Source organism: Miscanthus floridulus, chromosome 8 (assembly GCF_019320115.1).
Source record: "Miscanthus floridulus cultivar M001 chromosome 8, ASM1932011v1, whole genome shotgun sequence".
NCBI classification, from domain to species: Eukaryota; Viridiplantae; Streptophyta; class Magnoliopsida; order Poales; family Poaceae; genus Miscanthus; species Miscanthus floridulus.
This window is the reverse complement of record NC_089587.1, coordinates 83,086,894-83,104,780: the sequence shown is the minus strand read 5'-3', so window position 1 is coordinate 83,104,780 and position 17,887 is coordinate 83,086,894. Positions and strand designations below refer to the sequence as shown.

Sequence of the window (17,887 nt, the reverse complement as noted above, 5' to 3'; positions counted from 1 at the left end):
AAAGGGAACAAAAATCACGGGCAAGATGATGAAATAACGAAACGTTAACGACGCATCCTCTCTTGCTGATACTTTAAGGTGCTCTTATTCCTCAAGATTCTTCGCAGCAAAAAAGCAGGGGCAGGATGAAACATGGGCACCACGGTGGATTGCTGGACGCTCTGGAAAATCTTCAAAATTGCAAACCCCAAAGGTCATGGAATGCCACTGGAAGGCAATTAAGTCTATCAAAAAAAAAGGCAGGATCTATTGAGAAGAAGAAATGCTCATCTGTTCGAGTAAAAATTTCAGGCTGTGTTGGCTATCTGATAAGGTTGTATTTTCCTTAACTTGCGAACTTAACGACCTCAGCCTCTCCATCGCTGCCCAGGATTTGGGCTGCTCGGCTGCAATCGTCTCTTCAGTAGCATCTTTTACCGCCGCCCCTTCTTCTGTAACTTCAGGAGCTTTGGTTTGCTCAGGCTCCACTTCACCATCTTTACTTTCTGTGTGGTTTGTGTCATCCACGTTCTGCTTTACACCCCCACCCTCAACATTGATTCCACTAGATGCATCATTTCCTTCAGGACTAATCTGGCTACATTCAGATAAAAATATTAGAGTTTATCAAAATGTCTAGAGTTTATCAAACTTAAAGATAAATTAAAGTATTAACATTTATAAAGCCCAATAAACATTAGATAAAAATATATCTCATGGTAAATCTAATAGTGCTTTATATAACATCATGTATGTTGATCCTTTTTTTGGTATATAGTTGGTTAAAATCAAGATACTTTGACTTGATGTTGTGTTAAAATTGTATTCTTTTATGAACAGAGACAATATTAATGTACTGTAACAGTGACATCCTTTTTTATTTATTTTTCGATAATGAACGAACAGTCACACCAATCCACAAAAGCGAGCCATGACTGAAGGAAGGAGTAGATTGATTGGTAATAAGGTTGCTTAACCTAGAAGAGTTTAGAACAGTCGGAGCGTCCTCGTCGGCGGCACAGGACGGATACAATACCATGCATCATGGACCACGCCCACGCTTGGAAAAAGACTCGGCAGGAGAAGGCTTCGTGGAGACGTGGATGGGGATGGGGCTGAGGTGTTGAAAACCTGAAAGCGAATGGCAGCTGAACTGAGGAAGAAGGGTATTTTTTGAATAGGAAGAAGAAGGGTTTTCCTGCTCAACTTCTTCTTCTAATGTTTCTCATTTTTCTTCTGCAGGCGCGCTGTTCATATATTTAGTACGTAGCTTTCTTTGTCTTTTGTGTTGGTTTGTTTACATTGGGCGTTTTTATCAGCTCTGCTCTGTTGTTGTTCGGCATATTTAGTACGTATTGGTTCCAAAACTTACCAAGCAAAATTAAGACATGCCTAAAAGTTTTGAATATCAATTGATTCGCTGCCAAAAGATTGAATCACTAGATCCTTCTTTAATCTCTCAAGAACAAAAAGTGATTGCTGCCATGCCATATAGCACCCAATATGGTTACAAACGTTGAATGATTGACTCCGTGCCATCACAAGATGCACGGCATAGCCCGCAGCTTGGTTGACAAAGTCGGTTTCTTAACGCAGCCATCGATCAGCAGCCTGTTCGCTTGCTCGTATACGATCGTGGATTATAAGTTGAAACAGTATTTTTCTCTCATACCAAACCAGCCAGCAGTAAATAATCCACGATCGTTAACAGGCTGCAGCTGGTTGCGTTGCTTTCGCCGTCGGTGATGCCAAATTGTGTTTTCACGGGGCGGGCGCCGCGGTGACATGAGTACGTGACGCATCTTGTGACCAGATAATTTAATTTGGTTTGAAGAATGAAATGAGTTAGTCCATCTTTTCCTCGCTCCTTACTTTTTTTTATTTAGTTTATGGAATAGAATGAGCTAATCCATTGTCTACTTATTTCTCACGAGCTAATAATTAGTATATGCATGGGAAATTAGTTATTCTACCAAAATTCATGTAATGAACTCATGATACATCGTGTTGACACTTAAATTGGGCCAATGCCAATTTTAAGAGGGCCAATGATTAGCGTTGATCCAATCTAAGGAAAACTCTATAAAACGATATAATAATAATACCACATCGGTTTTCAAATGAGATAAGAGCATCCCTACTCCCTATAAAATAGGGGGCATGACCGATTAAGATATCCAACAATCCAATCGTCATTTTACACCTACCACTTTTTTATGTCATCTTTCCAACCCTATGTTGTTGTTTATCTCTTGATTCAACGACCAAGGATGACGTTTTAGGCTTTTTAGCCGACCTAGGTCAACCTGTCGATGTCATTGCCCCGATGGGGTCCTGCCTGCACGAGAGCTTCGATGATTCCTTCGCTAGTTTGCTCGTAAACTAGCCATTCTCCGTCACGCAAGCACGATTGGTTACCCTTTGCTAGTTTGCTCAGAAACTAGCCGTTCTTGCCACGTAAACGCGATAGCCTTTGCTAGTTTGCTCGAAAATGTTCTTCGCCACGTAAGTGCGATATCTATCCTTTGCTGGTTTGCTTGTAAACCTCTCCGTTCTTCACCACGTAAGTGTGATCCTCGCTGCGTTCTTCGATCCGTGGCGACCCAAACGATCTACCCCTAGCTGATGTGTGATCCAATACGGCGTCAACATATCTCCTCGCGAAACATGTGGTGACTCCACATACCAAACACACCGTATATAAACTAAAAAGACGAGCGAGAAGTGCTAGCAACTACTGGTCTCTCGGCCTTTTGGGCCACAAGCCTTGCGACCCATATATCCGACAACAATCTCAGCATCGGGCCACTGTACCATTCGGGCCCACAAACTCCGTGTTTTCACGCACGGGCAGCGCGGCCCTACTTACACCAACCACACCGACGGACCGGCAGGCCGACCGACCGACGGCAACGCCACGGCAGGCGGACCTCACCCTGCCGCCGTGCGGCATCTCGCCTCGCGGTCGCTGGTGGGCGCCGCGGCATCGTCGGCGGGACGCGACGGCCGACGGCCGGGCCCTTCTTGCCTTTGCTTCGCCATTGGCCATTGCCGACGAGCACAGCTGTGCCTGCGGCCTGCCGTGCTGCCCATGCTGTACACACGTACAGTCCTCGTACATAGTCCATGAAATGCAACCGTAAGTCTATACGTCTACACCAGCAACCAGGCCACCATCCACCATGGTGACCCAAACCAATCCACCAACAAATCCCAGCACAGAACACCAACCACTGTCATAACAATCTGTATTAGCAGACCACCAGAGTCACAGTTGGTGGCATGTACAGAATACCAAGCTCGCCACTCTGTGTTCCTCCCAGCTCTAGCCACGGGGTCAGTACTCACTACTTCAGTACAGAATGACTCCAACCATACGACAGCAACTAGCACCATCTCTATCTGGCATTTCTGCCCGAGATCAGATGGATGTCTTGCCAAGAAAGAAAGAAAAAACACAACACTTGGCATGGCGCTCGGCGGCCGGCCAGCACGCCGGCGCAGCATTCACCAATCAAAAAAGGCACCAGACGGGGCGCCAACCAGCAGAGTACAACCAAATGGAAGCTACAAAAAAAAGGGGGGGAATGGAAGGAAGCAACTGAGGCAGGGCGGTCTTCTCTTCCATTTTGGTGAAGGTTGGTTTGTCTCTCCTCAGAAGTCAGCGGCAGGGCGGTGGTGGCGAGGTCCAAAATGGCTCTGGCTGGTGGCAGCTTCAGGCGTCAGCTTCACGGATGGTTGGTTGGTTAATGTCGACGACATGGTTTGGGGTCTGGTGGTGCTCAGCTCCATGTCCTATGAACAGAACATCCGCTTCTGCGACATACAAGGGTGTTCAGATTAGCAAACAACTGAAACTGACGAGTAATTCAGTTCAGAACATTGGAAGAGAATGAAGGAATGTTCGGTATACTGTACCTTGACTCTAGATGACTCCTGTACAGATTCCAGAGTCTCCACCAATGCTTTCTGCTTCGCCACGGTCGCATTCAACGTCTGGAATCAAACAAGTAATGATAAGGATCAGGACTTGCAAAACGCTAGATTTTCAAATGGCGCAAAATAAATCAACATGTATTCAGATGATCGATCGCTATGTTATGATATTTGAGACATGTGGAGCCTAGATTTTCATAACAGAGCGTAAGAGCTTACTCTTTTGGTCTTCTCAAGGTCAGCCTCAACAGATCTGATCCGCTCGAATGAGCTCAACAGAATGAGTTCCTTGTCCTCTGGGATCTGCGGCGGTTTGGTGGCAAGGTGATTGTACAGCGATTCGAGATTGTCGAGACGCTGTAGGCAGGCACACACCTCTTCATCACTGACGACTCGAGGCTTTGGCTTCTCTGCTGCTGGGGTTGCTGGTGGAGCAGGGCGATTGACGTTCTCAAGCCTCCTCTCAGCTCTAGAGATGAAAAGCCGGATGAAGGAAAAGAGCTTGATCAAAGCTGTAACTACTAGCTTCACCACATTTTCCCAGCCCCTTTGAACAGTGCCGTTGACATTAAGAGCATTGTTCCCTGCAAAAAACAGAACATTTTAACAATGGCTGCAAATAATAGAGGCAGTAAAAAAGACACGTTTGCTTCTTCCAGCAAAGGTTCCTACTAAGATGTAGTGCACAATAAAAGAAAGAACCCAGACAAAGTAAACCACGGAAAGAAATTAAGCATATTATCAGAGCTATTAATTGCATATCAAATAAGGTTAACAACACATGGAAATTATAAACTGCAATATGTTAACAATGTACATCCACCATGATAATTCAACATATGAAGTATACATCATAGTAAATGAATCAGTCCTACATGAGGACACCATGTACCATACAGCACACTGGGCAGGTACCACACCTCTGTTCCCAAGTTATATTATGACAATGACAGCCATCTTCGCAGTAGAAATTCCACTATCGTTTACTAGAGTTTTATGTCTGTGGTACCAGGAATGTATGGTTACTGTGACATGACACGAGAAAATCATACACAATCTTCAATGTCCTTACTAAAATGTTAACAAGCAAAACTCCATTAACTAAAACGATAGGAAAAGAAGATTACCTAAATCACGAGGCCTTCTGTTGGTGGAATATTGCCTGAAATCAGCCGTTGGTTTCTGCGCCATTTCAGTAATTCGTCGCACTCCATGGTAAGATTCAGGAGCCATATCCAGGTGACTTTGATCATCACAGCTTAAGTATGTTGCACAATCTGTGCCCTTTACCTTTGGCAGAAATAAATACCAAAAAATCAATATACTGCAAGGTACCATGGACACAAGTAGGACAGCATGACAAATGCAGTTCATAAGACTAATAGCACAGGGAAAATCAGATCCAACTGTGAGAACAAAGGAAAATGGATAAACTTACTTCCTCATGAACTGGAGTCAAGCACCAATAGTCAGAAACTTTATGAACAAATGACGGACCAAAATCATCAACATCAGATCCTGATTCAGCATTTGATGTATCACTTAACATGCCCTGCCACTGAAAGAGCAAAATATAGTAGTAGTTTTAGAACAAGAATCCAGAAAAGCAATCAGCTTCCTGCAATACTACTAATGAAGGCTGTAATTTTAGAATCTTACTTTCATCTGTTCCAGCCGAAAGGAAGAGCTGCTTCTTTCGTCCCCCTCAGAAACAGGTTTGATTTCCCTCACGCATCCAGCTTCCAAATTGTGGATCAGCTACAAATAATGTCTATCAGTATATAGAAAAACAAGGACAGCATCTAGATGAACTATTTTCATGTAAACACCACAGAAAATGGCACCTTCAATATATAAGGATCATTCCACGGCCCTTTGCTCGATCCAAGACAACCACCCTTGTCACTACATGTGCATGAACCACCAAGGAATTCTGGCAACTCACTGAGAAAATTCAGGCATTATTAAATGCTGAGGGCTAAAGCTAGGAAACAGCTAAAGAGAACAAATTCAGACGAACACAGCTAAGCTACCCATGAGTACACACCTACCTCGAATCTATTACTTCAAGAAGCCTACTCTGGTAGTTCGAACCGAGCACCTACACAGACGAAACGAAAACTAATGATTGTGCTACAATACAAGTGTCCACTAAGGATGGTATATAGTTTATGGAACTTACATGAATCTTGGATGAAGTTTTTGGGTCAAGGAAGCCCTTCACACTATTCCAGATCCACTTGAATCCACTGCCAGCGTTCACGACAAACATTTGGTGGAGTGTCTGCATTTATCACATTTTACTTGATTGGGTCACCAGGCAAATATCCTAACAACATATTACCCAGTCAAAAGTATAATTACCTCAGGATAATAGTCACTATCAATCTTCTGCATCCGGTGTACTAGTTCTCTTGCAGTCTTGGAGAAATTCTTAAACCCCTGCAGAAAACAATCAAATTGAATAAACTACAAACAGATCTGCATTCTGTAAGCACAGTTCAAACTGAACCATTCACATACCACACCCTGGACGTCCAAGATGGTAGTGGTGGAGTCAATGTGCCTCTTAGCAGCCAATGTGCAGGCAGGGAACCTCTCCCTGAAGGCCCTCTCAAACTCCTGGACATGGTACTTGATGTAGCGATCCACTGACGTGATCTGCATGAGCTTGTTCGGATCCACCTTCCCTAGCCTCTCGATGTACACCGGCCGGCCCTCGCGGTCAACACCATGGTAGCCCTGAGGGTAGTAGCGCAGCACATCATCCAGTTCCTCAAAAACAAAATCCTGAACGCATGAAGTCACAGCAGAGTATTAGTATATCAAACAAAGACTAGTATTTCCCAAGTACTGCTTGCAGTCCAAACTTCACAGTGATCACCTCAAGGATCGTGTCAGTTCCGAACTCCTTCCTCCATTTCAGCATCTCTGACCACATCTGCATTGCCTTCTCGGCTTCGAACTTCCTGGCCTTCAGGAACCTGAACCAAACATTAACAAGGCGACGCGAGTTTCAAATACTGGATACTGGAATTCAACAAACCACGTCCAAACGCAGGCAACGAAATAAAGGGACGGGATTTAAAATGTGACCTTAGCATCATGTGGTAGTCATCATGCTTCTCGGGGAGGAGGCCGTGCGCGGCGAGGCGGTCCCGGAACGAGGCGACGGCGCGCTCCTCCTCGGCGTCGCGGACGTCCTCGATGGAGATGGCCGGCGGCGGGAAGCGGAAGTCGACGCGACGCCTCCCTCGCTTCTTGAGCGCGTGGATGGCCTTCCGCCGCAGCGAGCCGATCTTGCGCCGCCGCCGCTCGTCCTCCGAGTTGCCGTCGCACAGAAATATCTCAATGTCCTCCGCATGGCTCACTGCAGACAGAGATTGGGCACGACACCGCGCTAATCATGCCAACAAAAAAATGCATTTTTTTTCCAAGACAGAACAGGAATCGCTTGTCCCCTTACCAGACATCTTCGCCGCCGTTAATTCTGGATTCCTGGATATCCCAGCTGAGACGTCGCGCTCTCGCACCCAATCTTGAATCGCCAGTCTGCGGGAGAGAAAAAGAAATACCACCAACGATCAGTTCGCTGCATCAACCATTAAAAAAAAGAAGCGCATTTGGTAGCGCGGGCGGGCGGGCATGAGTGCGAGCCCTGCGCCGCGGACAGATCTGAGCAGGAAGAAACGGAGGGGAGGCGAGGACCAAATCTCGTTGCCAAAAAAAGGATTGCAGCTTCCAGGCCCTGAGGAGGAACCTGCATTGGTTACTACTAAAAGCAGCGTGGCGTCCGAGTCGCCATAAATTCCACCCAGAGGAAGAGCATGTACTACGTATCCACAGGGAAGAGGGAAGGCGCCGCTCATTTACTCCTCCCAACCCAGGAGGAACTTCTTCTGGGCAGAAAGATGAAGCCTGACATGACAGCTCCAATCCGTCGCCGCGCACCCCCGCAATCAAAAACACGCGAACAGCGAAACAGATCGTCGCGCAAACATATCCCATCAACGAAACAAAAACCAGTAAAAAACTCTCGCGGGACAGGAGAGGAGAGGATGAGAACTCACATTTTTGTTTTAGGTGGATTGGAATCAATCAAGAGCCTTGGCAGCTAGGGCGGAGGCGAGAGGAGAGATTGGAGGCTTGGAGCTTTCTCTCTCTACCTTCCCTGCTCCCGTGCTCCTTCTGCCTCCCTCTCTCCAACTGTGCCCCCTGTCTCCTCTCAGTTTGCTCCTACTGGCGATGGTAACTGGTGGGGAGGTGGGCACTGCCTCGGCTGCTTTATAACCGTATTTTATCCTGAGACACACTGTACAGTTCACTGTATGTAGATACCCGTAGACGAGGGTATACGAGTACAGTACGCTGTGCTTTTGTTGCAGAAAGATGAGACTCCGTGATGGACGATGGGCCAGCCAAAGGAATGATTGTTTTTTTCAGTCGCCTGAAAATGTGGCGAGTTCGCTTTCTGGCGGATGAGGTGGACCTGTATTTGTTCGTTTGTTTCTTCCTCAGAGATCTCTCTCCCCGCCCTTTTGGGATCGGGGGAGGATGGATGGATAGATCCCCGTTTCGGCCAGTGTTTAATGCCATCAAGATTCATGCGAAAATCTTGTACGTACTCAGCTGAAGCCTGCAATTAAGGTCCTGTTTGTTTTAGTTTTTCTGAGTCTCGCTTATAAGGGCAGTTCCAATGAAAGAAACTAGTAGTTTCTAAAACATAGGATATCGCACCAAAAAAATACTGCTTTCCAACCCATGGTTTCTATGAGTAATAATTATTTTCTCTTTCTCTCTCCCAACTCTATCTTCTTCCTCCAATGGGAGTGCGACACGAGCTCTCTAGAAACTGGTGGTTTCTCCCCAATGGCGATTTCATGATTTCTTGGTGCATTGGGTCAAGAGTAGACCTGATTTCTTCATGAAGAAACTATTTCTATGATTTTTGCTCTCTTTCTTCATTAATTACGTTGCCATGTCAGCGTTTTACCTACGTGGTAAGTCATTTAATAAAGATAGAAACCATCATCAATGCACCATTGGGACTGCCCTAAGCTGAGCAGACTTATCTGATAAGCCATGATCTGGAGAAACTGTTGTCTAAATAAGCTAGACGTTTGGTTGTCCTGATTATTTCTAATAGATTATCTGTCCTGGATGTAAATTGACCTATGTACCCTTAAGGTTGATAATACTTTTTTTTAGTTCGTCACAATGATCTGAAGGCAATGGTGCCAATATTTTTGAAGTTTCAGATGGCAATATGGTTCCATTAAGATAAAAAAATGACATGCGCTGCAGTGGGGATGGAGCGGCAACCGGCAGTGGGGATGGAGCGGCAGCCGACGGTGGGGATGGAGCCCTTGCTAGATCCGCCGCGCCGGAGTCGGATCCGCTGCTCTCGTGCTGGATCTGCCGTGCCGGAGTCGGATCCGCCGCTCCCGTGCTGGATCCGTTGCACCGGAGCCGGATCTGCCGCTCCCCAGCACGAGCGCTGCCACCGTTGGAGGAGGGGGGCCGGGACCTGCACGACGCCACTGCCGGAGGAGGGGGACGGGCCCCGCGCGCCCGCCAGGAGACCTGGCTCGCTCTTGCCGGGGTGCCGCGTGCCCGCCTCGGTCCCGCCGGGGGCGCGTGCTCGCCGGAGGGCCGCGCTGAGGGGCCTGAGAGAGGGAGGGGAGGAAGGGGCGCCGGGAGGCGAGCAGGCGTTGGGGAATGGGAGGCTAGAGCAGGCGTTGGGGAATGGGAGGCGGCGAATCTGGAGAGAGGAGGGAGGGCCGGGCGAGCAGGCAATGCGGAATGGCAGGCGGCGTCGAGGAGGGAGCGAACGGGAGCATGGAGGGAGGGGCAGGGAGAGGAAAAGCCATCGCGATTTAGGAAAAACGGGGTAAGGCTCGCGATTTCGGATAGGTTGCTGGCGACGGAAGATCGCGGAAGCGCGTTCGCGACTGGACACTGATCGCAGGCCGTTTGTGCAGGATTACTTGCTTATTCCACTCAGAAGCTGAGCATACGCTGCCCCAAATACGGCCTAAGGCATTTGAATGGTTCCTGGAATTCCTGTGGGGAGTTTATGCCAGAAACTTATAACCTCCTATTGGGTTTAAATTGGCAGTAAATCGGGCTTTTATTGTCCAGCGCGTTCCAAGAGTGCTCTATGCTAGTTATGGATGCCAAAGGTACGCAAAATCTTTACTTCTCCTAGCCCGTTTTAGATAGGTAGGAGATAGGATTACGAGGTCACATAATTTTAAGATCCTATATGGGTTTAACTTTTTTAATACTCCCTTTGTTCCAAAAATAATGTATAACTGTTTACAGATGAGTCAAACAATCCTAAATTTATTAAATATCTATTTTTAGAAAATGCTACAATTTTTTATATTTAATAAGTATCACTAGGTTAATCATGGTTGAAATTGTTTGGTCCTCCATAAGTGAGGCTCCCATTCTTTATAGAATGGAAGGAGTATAATCAGCAACTTTGCTATCTAGTTTGTTTTTAAAACAATAAAATGAACAACAATGTAGAAGAGCATAAGCAATGTACTGTGTCATATTTAGACACTTGCCATTTTAGTTTAAACTATCTCAAAAATTGAAACCCTATACTATCGGAGCCTCTATCTTTCTCTTAATGAAACTCGCACTAAGGTAAGTTCGTGGGGGGAAAAAACTCTGCTCATCGCATTGTTACGATGATGTTTTTGTTATACTACAAAACCATCAGTCAAAGAAAATCGATGGGAGCCTTGGAGACGCCAAGGTCTTGCAGGGTTCATTGGTACGTCAATGTAATATGCTTTGTTATGTAATATTGGCGTGCAGTACTCAAGCCATCGTGCCATGAAGTGGATCCAAATGAAATATGCTTTGTTATGTAATAAATTACAAAGAAGTGCATCCAAAACTCTTCCTTAAGAGAGAAGGCCAATCAAAGGCTCCATTCGGCTTACCCCATATTCGTTATTCGGCTTCTTTTTTCAGCCGGTACAGTGTTTTTATCTCACAATAATTTAGCCAGAACATTGTTTTTCAGCCAGTTTCAGCCAAAATTCTGCCAGCCGAACGGGACCGAAGATATATATATATATATATATATATATATATATATATATATATATAATATGTATCCAGAAGGTTCTTTAAGCTGCTGAGCACATGAAGATTTGGGTCAACATTACCGCGTTAGACGTAGCCATCGGCGGTGCCACTTTGATGCGCCGTGCCGCAAAGTTGATGCAGACACACTATGATTATTATGGTGCTACAGCTCGATCAGTTGTGGCAGCCGGGCCGTGCTAATATAATCACCGTCCCACGTACAAAGGCACAGACTTAACAGGTAGACAACAGTGACATGATAGGATGATAGCCGATGCGTACGCGCCATGTGCATGCAGCATGCATGCTCGGACCTCTCCGGTCATCCAGCGTTTTTGTACCTTAAGACAGAGTAAATTATCTTTTTTTTAATTGCTACAGAGTAAATTATCTTGAATGAATAGGTGTTATTTGGGCGTCCATCCATCCGGGCGTTTGCTTTCTGGGCCCGTGGATGAGGCCAATAAACCTGCTAGACGACTTCTACGACTTCTAAAAACCTGAACGCTTTGACGACTTCCCCACTTCGTATCGCCGTGTTCTCCACCACCGCACCCGCGCTACCTGCTCGTCACGGCCGCCTCCAACGAGCTGGCGAGCCTCCTCGCCGACGCAGGGGTCTGGCCGCGTGCGCGGTGCTGCTGGCTGGCCGGGCCAACCCAGCAGTGACCGCGCAGGCACTCGGACGCCGTGTGTGGCCATGCAACCAGGAGAGGGGGTCGTTGTTGGCCTGGCCGCACCACCATCCTCAGCCGCCCCGCTGGCCGGCACCGGTCGTTCGCCGCTCTACTCTGCGTCGTACGGAAGAAGAAGATTGAAACATGCATGTTGCAAGCGTATGTTTCAAGTGTTTCGGATGTTTCAGAGATATATTGTAAGTGTCTCAGATGGATGTTGCAAAGTGGATTAGGATGTTTCATATGTTGCAATAGTTGTACACGTATGTTGCAAGCGTTTGTTCTCAATGTTTCATCTGTGTTTTTAGACGCATATTGCAATTGTATTTATCTGGATGTTGCAAGTGTTTTATTCGAACGTTTGTATGTTTGCAACGGTTTTCAAGTGTTTTTCGGACGTTTTTTGCAAGTGTTTCAGAAGGATGTTTCAAGTGTCTCATCTCTTTAGATGTACTCCCTCTGTCCCAGAAAGATGGACGTCCGAGCTTCTCAGCAGGTACATCGGTGATTGCGTGAATGTGGACTGAGGGAGATCCAGATACATGGCACACGGTGTGAACGGAGACATTCAAATGCTACTCCCCGACGTCATTCATTGCGGGACAGAGGGAGTATGTTGTAAGTGTTGCATCTGAATGTTTCAATAATAGATCGTGTGTTGCACATGCGATGCGCGTGGGAAGTGGGAGGGGGACTACAGTGGTGCTACCCCCAGCATGGAGAGTTGTTGTGCCAATCTCCTCGGGTGCCTGACTCTAAAGCTCCTTGTGATGTTGATACTTTAAGCATGGAAGGAGCATTGGTCGCTCCGCTGGACGTATCTCGGACCACAACTCAGTCGTTGCCGTAGCCTTAGGTGGACCCAGGGGCGGATCTACAGGAGGGCTGGGGGGGCTCTAGCCCCCCTATAGCTGGTGCATCAATGGAAATATGGGGAGGGTGAGGGAGAAGAAGAGGTGGAGGAAAGAAGAAAATGGAGAGAGAGAGAGAGAGAGGAAGAAGAAGAGACCAGCCCTCGCCTTCAATCCTGTTCTGCATCTGCCACTGGGTGGACCCTTGCGTGCCTAATGAAGCATGATTAGACAACTTCCTTAGCTCCATTATGTTGCCACTCCAGCTCCCGTTGCTTGCCTCGCTGCCCAGACTCCATGTCTCTAGATAGGATGATGCATCCCTGGTCCCTCCTAGGAGTAGTTGGTTGGCGGCTAAAACAAGAAGAGGGTTGTGAAGCCGGAAATCAAACTTGTAACATGTAACGATCTACTGCTGAAGATGTGGGACACGCCAATCGAAAGTTATGAGCTTGACACCTCAACATTCAATGAATACAAGCAAGCCTTCGCATTGCCACTTTTGCTGGCCAAGTGTCGGGGACCAATACTAGGGTACCCAAAGAGGAGCTAATAACCCTCATAATTCATCAGAGCGGTCAAGGGCGCGACTACACCTCTTGCTGGGTTCCACCTCGTCTGACCACCGAGGGCAGGGGCTCCGCCTTGTCCGACCCCGAGGGTTGGCTCCGCCTCATTGGACACTAAGGCCATGGGCTCTGCCTCGTCCGACCCCTAAGGGTTGGCTCTACCTCAGCTAACTCCCAAGGGCTAACTCCGTCTCGTCTGACCCTCAAAGGTTGGCTTCGCCTTGCCCGACATCTAAGGGCCAGCTCTGCCTCACCCGACGTCTGAGGGCTGGCTCCACTTTGGCTAACTCCCGGGGGTAGGCTCCACCTCGCCCGACCCCTAAGGGCTAGCTTCGTCTCGCCCGATGTCCATGGGCTGGCTTCGCTTCGGCTAACTCCTAGGGGTAGGCTCTGCCTCGACCGACCCCTAAGGGCCAGCTCTGCCTTGGCCAACATCTGAGGGTAGGCTCCGCCTCGCCTGATCCCTCGAACACAGTTCTTAACAGAAGCTCACGTCGCCGCCAACCACTATGGGTCAGAAAGTACCACTCAAAGTCAAACTTCTGACATCGTGCAGGGAGCGGCCACATCTTAGCATGACCCGTCCCTACGACATGTCATTCCAGTGAACTCACATCGTCCACAGTGACAGACACGTGGTCACTGTGCTACCAACTCCCTGCCTGACCACCGTCCAACATCAGTCAAACCGGCGTCAGTTGACCGGCACTGTACCACTGGCCCCCGCATGGCTTTCTGTTAGGGGACCCTCTGACCATTCCGTCCGCTCGGATGGGACGGAAGACAAGAATGGCGCACGACACCCGCATGTAAGCTGCAGCGGCCAATAGGACCCTGGTACAACACCGCTGCCACCATGATCTATAGTGTTAGCAAGATCCACATGAACAGGAGGACGGCGCACCTCCGAAAGCCTTATTTTTCTTTCCTTTTTCCTCCTCCCTTCAGGTGTAAACTCCTACTTCCCCTTGACCTATAAAAGGGAAAGCGGGGCGTCCCACCGAGGGGGCGATTCATCGAACAAACACACCGCATCACACTAGAGACTTGGGAGCTACCTCTCTCTCTCGCCAACTTGTAACCCCCTACTATAAACTCAATGCTAGTAACATGAGCAGCTTGAAACTGGACATAGGGACATTCGACTCAAACTAGTATAATCCTTGTGTCATCTTAGCACACCATCCGGGTCAGACGCGCAATATCTAAATTTACTAGTCGGTGCTTACTCAAAACACCAACAGTTGGTGCACCAGGTAGGGGTCTTTTTGCGCGTTTCGACATCAACACCAGGCCTCGGATGGCTAATCCCAACGTCAGCTAGGTCCTGGGTGCGCGCGTGCATTTTGGGAACCTAGACTTTGTCATCATGATGGAGGGAGAGTTGGTGTGGCTTTCCACTGCCACACAACCCCTCCTCTTCACCGGCCTAGATGCAATCACCGAGGCGCCCAAGGAGCTACAACTACCTATGACGGAGGTCCGCGCTCCTGAAAGCAACTAGCCCCCAGCCTCGACTACGGAAGGCCGCGCACCGTGGATTCGGTGCACGAGCATCTCAAGCTCCACCGTGACACGCGTGACACCCCCGACACTCGCATTCGTGAAGCACCCTTAGAACAACCTGACAAGGACGTACCGATCCATCAGGCCCAACAGGGCGGTGGGCCGCGCACCATGGTTCTAGTACATGAGCATCTCGGCCTCCACCATGATGCGCGTGACACTCTCGATGCCTGTAGGCGTGCCTACGACGACACGAAGGAGGGGGCTAGTCAAGGCTACCATCCATGCCGTGGCGGATGCTATGACAACGGTGAAGACCGAACCTCGAGCCCCGACTTGATAGGACCTTAGGCCTTTGGCCGATAGACCCTCAAGGGCAAGGCAAAGTGGGACAAGGACACCAACGAAGGTGCCTCCAAGCCTCCCCACAAATGGAAGAACAAGCGGCGATGCAGGAGCTTGCTAGTGGCCAACGCCGACCGCACAGGGGGCCAAAAAGCTGGCGGAGGGCACCTTGAGCCACTTCGAGAAGCTGCTTGAAGGGCCATGCCCGAACCATGCCTTCCCCGTCAAGCATCTCTACAAGGACTGTGTTATCTTGAAGCGGTTCTTGTCCGGAAGTTCTAACAAGGGGGAGCATAGGACGGAGCCTAGCTAGACAAAGCACGTGATGTCGCCCTCCTTCGCTCGGCCAAGTATGCAAGGACCGCCACAAGCTCTCCTCGCTGTAGGAAGGACTGCGTGTTGTCACAGAGATGCCTCGGCTAGGCGCCTATAAGCTCAAAACCATCAACGACGAGGTCTTCATCAAATGCCAGAAACATTGAGCAGCTATGTCACTTTAACCTTAATGAATGCATATTTTCACTTATTATTAGTTTCGCTGTCGAACTCCCTGATCTTTTGTGACACCCAACCCCAACAAACGATGGGGGGTTGGGCCTCACTCGAGGGCTAACAAGGACATATCTATCTAGTAGATAATCTCTACGTTCGCCCCCTTTTTCATGATTCAGACCCAAAAGCAAAGTGTGTGAAAATAAACCCTGAGTAAAATTGGTCGGACCACGAGAAACCTACGCCCTAGCGCTATGGTGTCTTGGCTCACCAGCGTAATGAGAGTTTCTTTTCCGCACCCTGGGCTTTTTTGGCCTTAGGCATGGAAAGGGCCGGTACGTTTTAAAAATCTATCCACCTAGCAAACATTCTTAGTGCCCGACCCCCCTTCCACATTAAAACCTAGGAGCTAGGTTTATGGGAACAGGCTCTGAGTATAACTGGCCGAGCTTCGAGAAACCCATGCCCCAGCGGCGATGGCGTCTCTGCTCACTAGAGTGATCAGAACTGGCTCACCCGCATCCTGAACTTTTATGGCCTTAACGACAAAAAGGGTCGGAATGCACTAACCTTTTTATACAAAAATGGGAGAAGAACTAAAAAGTTGTTTGCTATAGCAAAATTTAAGAGCTTGTCCATTTTTACAAGTTCGCCACTTGGTTTATCTACCTAAACTAAATTCTCGTGTGGGAAGTTCTCATTCTCTATCTCCACAGAAAAACCTTGTCCCAATAGGTAACACAAGTCAATCGGACCGCTTAACTGACGCCGTGAAATAGGTAGGGAGCAGCAGGATGCCCCATGCGGGTCATGCTGACCCCATCACAAACAACGGAACTGGATCCCGCTCAATCATATTCGATAAGAGCTTCCCGAACCCATCACTCTTATCATCAAGGTAAAACCTGTACCTAGGTCGATTGAACGGTTCCAGGAAGTTGTTAAAAAACAAGCACATGCCTATCCAAATCTTCTCCGCAAAGGATCCGCCGAGCGACGGTTCACCTTCAAAGACTATAGGCCACCGCAGGTAAGTGGGATACGGAGCTAAAAATGCTCCTACGGCCCATTAACGCTCAGGAGTTTGAAGGCTGGCCCACCAATGGGTTCATGGCTACTCTAGGGCACCCTAGAGTGAGGGGATGTTAAAGACAGACCCGCTAGCGGCCAATACCCAAAGCGCACAGAGCGCCTTGGGCGTACCGACCCTCGTTTCGAGTCTTGGATGATGCATGGTCCATGGTTTTTCCCTGAAGAAAGGCATCAAGCCCTCAGACCGGTCGAACGGATCTGGGAACTATATGGACCGGCTGCTAAGAATCTAGAGTCAGTCACCAGCTGACCTTGAATCAAGTCCCCATGAACGGGATGTTGGGGCTCCACTTGAACAAGCTCGTTAACAACTCATCGAGCACCATACTCCGTCCAGTAAGGAAAGCACGACACGGCTCAACCCCTCCGTTCTAGCGAATGGACGCATGAGGGATGACGATCACAAGACAAACCAACCCCTTGACCAGACCTCTACTATGCATGGGGGCTCAACATCACAAAGAGACCGAACATGCGGCCGCAAACAAACGACGAGTCACCTTCAGCTACAGAAATCGAGGGCAGGGTAACACACAAAAATGGCCAACCCCTACCAAGCCTCACAAGGCTCGGGGGCTCAAGCCACATGACCCTAAATTGGGAGACCAGGGTTCAAAGGCTGACCGATAGAACGCCCGAGGCTGCCTCACATCAAACAAGAGCTAGGGGAGAAAATGCAGATGAGCCCCAGCGGCCTTTGCCTGACCCACCTAGAAGCGGACAGGGTCATCTCAACCTTCTCGTTTGATCCTAGTTCCCCACCGAGCCCATAGAATCCCCATTGAGGGGGCATCTATTGGAAGGCGGGTTATGGAACAGTGGAACATCACATGAAGACTCTGCTGAGCCCATCGTGAACGACAAACCTAGACTCCACTCTAACATACACGTTAGCGAGCTCACTGAACGCATCACTTGAGCCATCGAGGCAAGTAATGTTAGCTCAACCCCCACGATTATGGAAACCATGGATGGGGTAACAGTCACAAAGTCAAGCCAACCCTTGATCGAACCCCCGCTATATGAGGGGGCTCAACGAAAGTTGGACTCGCAAGGAGACCAAACGCGTGGTCATAGAACAATAGCTCGAATCCTAGGGAGGGGGTACGTATGAAAAAAAAGACTTTTTCTCCTACTAATTTTACTATCCTCTCTATGATCTTTAGTGACACCTGACCCCAGCAACGGCAAGGGGTCGGATCTCACTCGGGGGCTGATAAGGGTATAAATACACCCTATTGATGCGAAAAGTGACCAATACATAAATATTTGTAGTTTTGTCGTATGTTGTGATCGGATGTGGCCTAACTTTCAATGACATAGGATTTATACT

The 17,887-nt window shown here is 48.4% G+C and overlaps 1 protein-coding gene across 1 annotated transcript; it reads right to left on the bottom strand.

Annotated features, from left to right (window-relative positions):
* Positions 1-3,536: 3,536 nt before the first annotated feature.
* Positions 3,537-8,186, bottom strand: LOC136472792 (phosphatidylinositol/phosphatidylcholine transfer protein SFH6-like). Its single transcript, XM_066470497.1, has 15 exons — positions 7,986-8,186; positions 7,382-7,467; positions 7,012-7,285; positions 6,800-6,899; positions 6,439-6,705; positions 6,280-6,357; positions 6,098-6,199; positions 5,967-6,016; positions 5,760-5,859; positions 5,575-5,673; positions 5,354-5,473; positions 5,043-5,205; positions 4,135-4,499; positions 3,898-3,975; positions 3,537-3,795 (listed from the first exon to the last, which is right to left on the bottom strand). The coding sequence occupies exons 2-15, from the start codon at positions 7,386-7,388 to the stop codon at positions 3,775-3,777; spliced, it is 1,824 nt and encodes a 607-aa protein (XP_066326594.1). The 5' UTR covers positions 7,389-7,467; positions 7,986-8,186; the 3' UTR covers positions 3,537-3,774.
* Between the last annotated feature and the right edge of the window lie 9,701 nt (positions 8,187-17,887).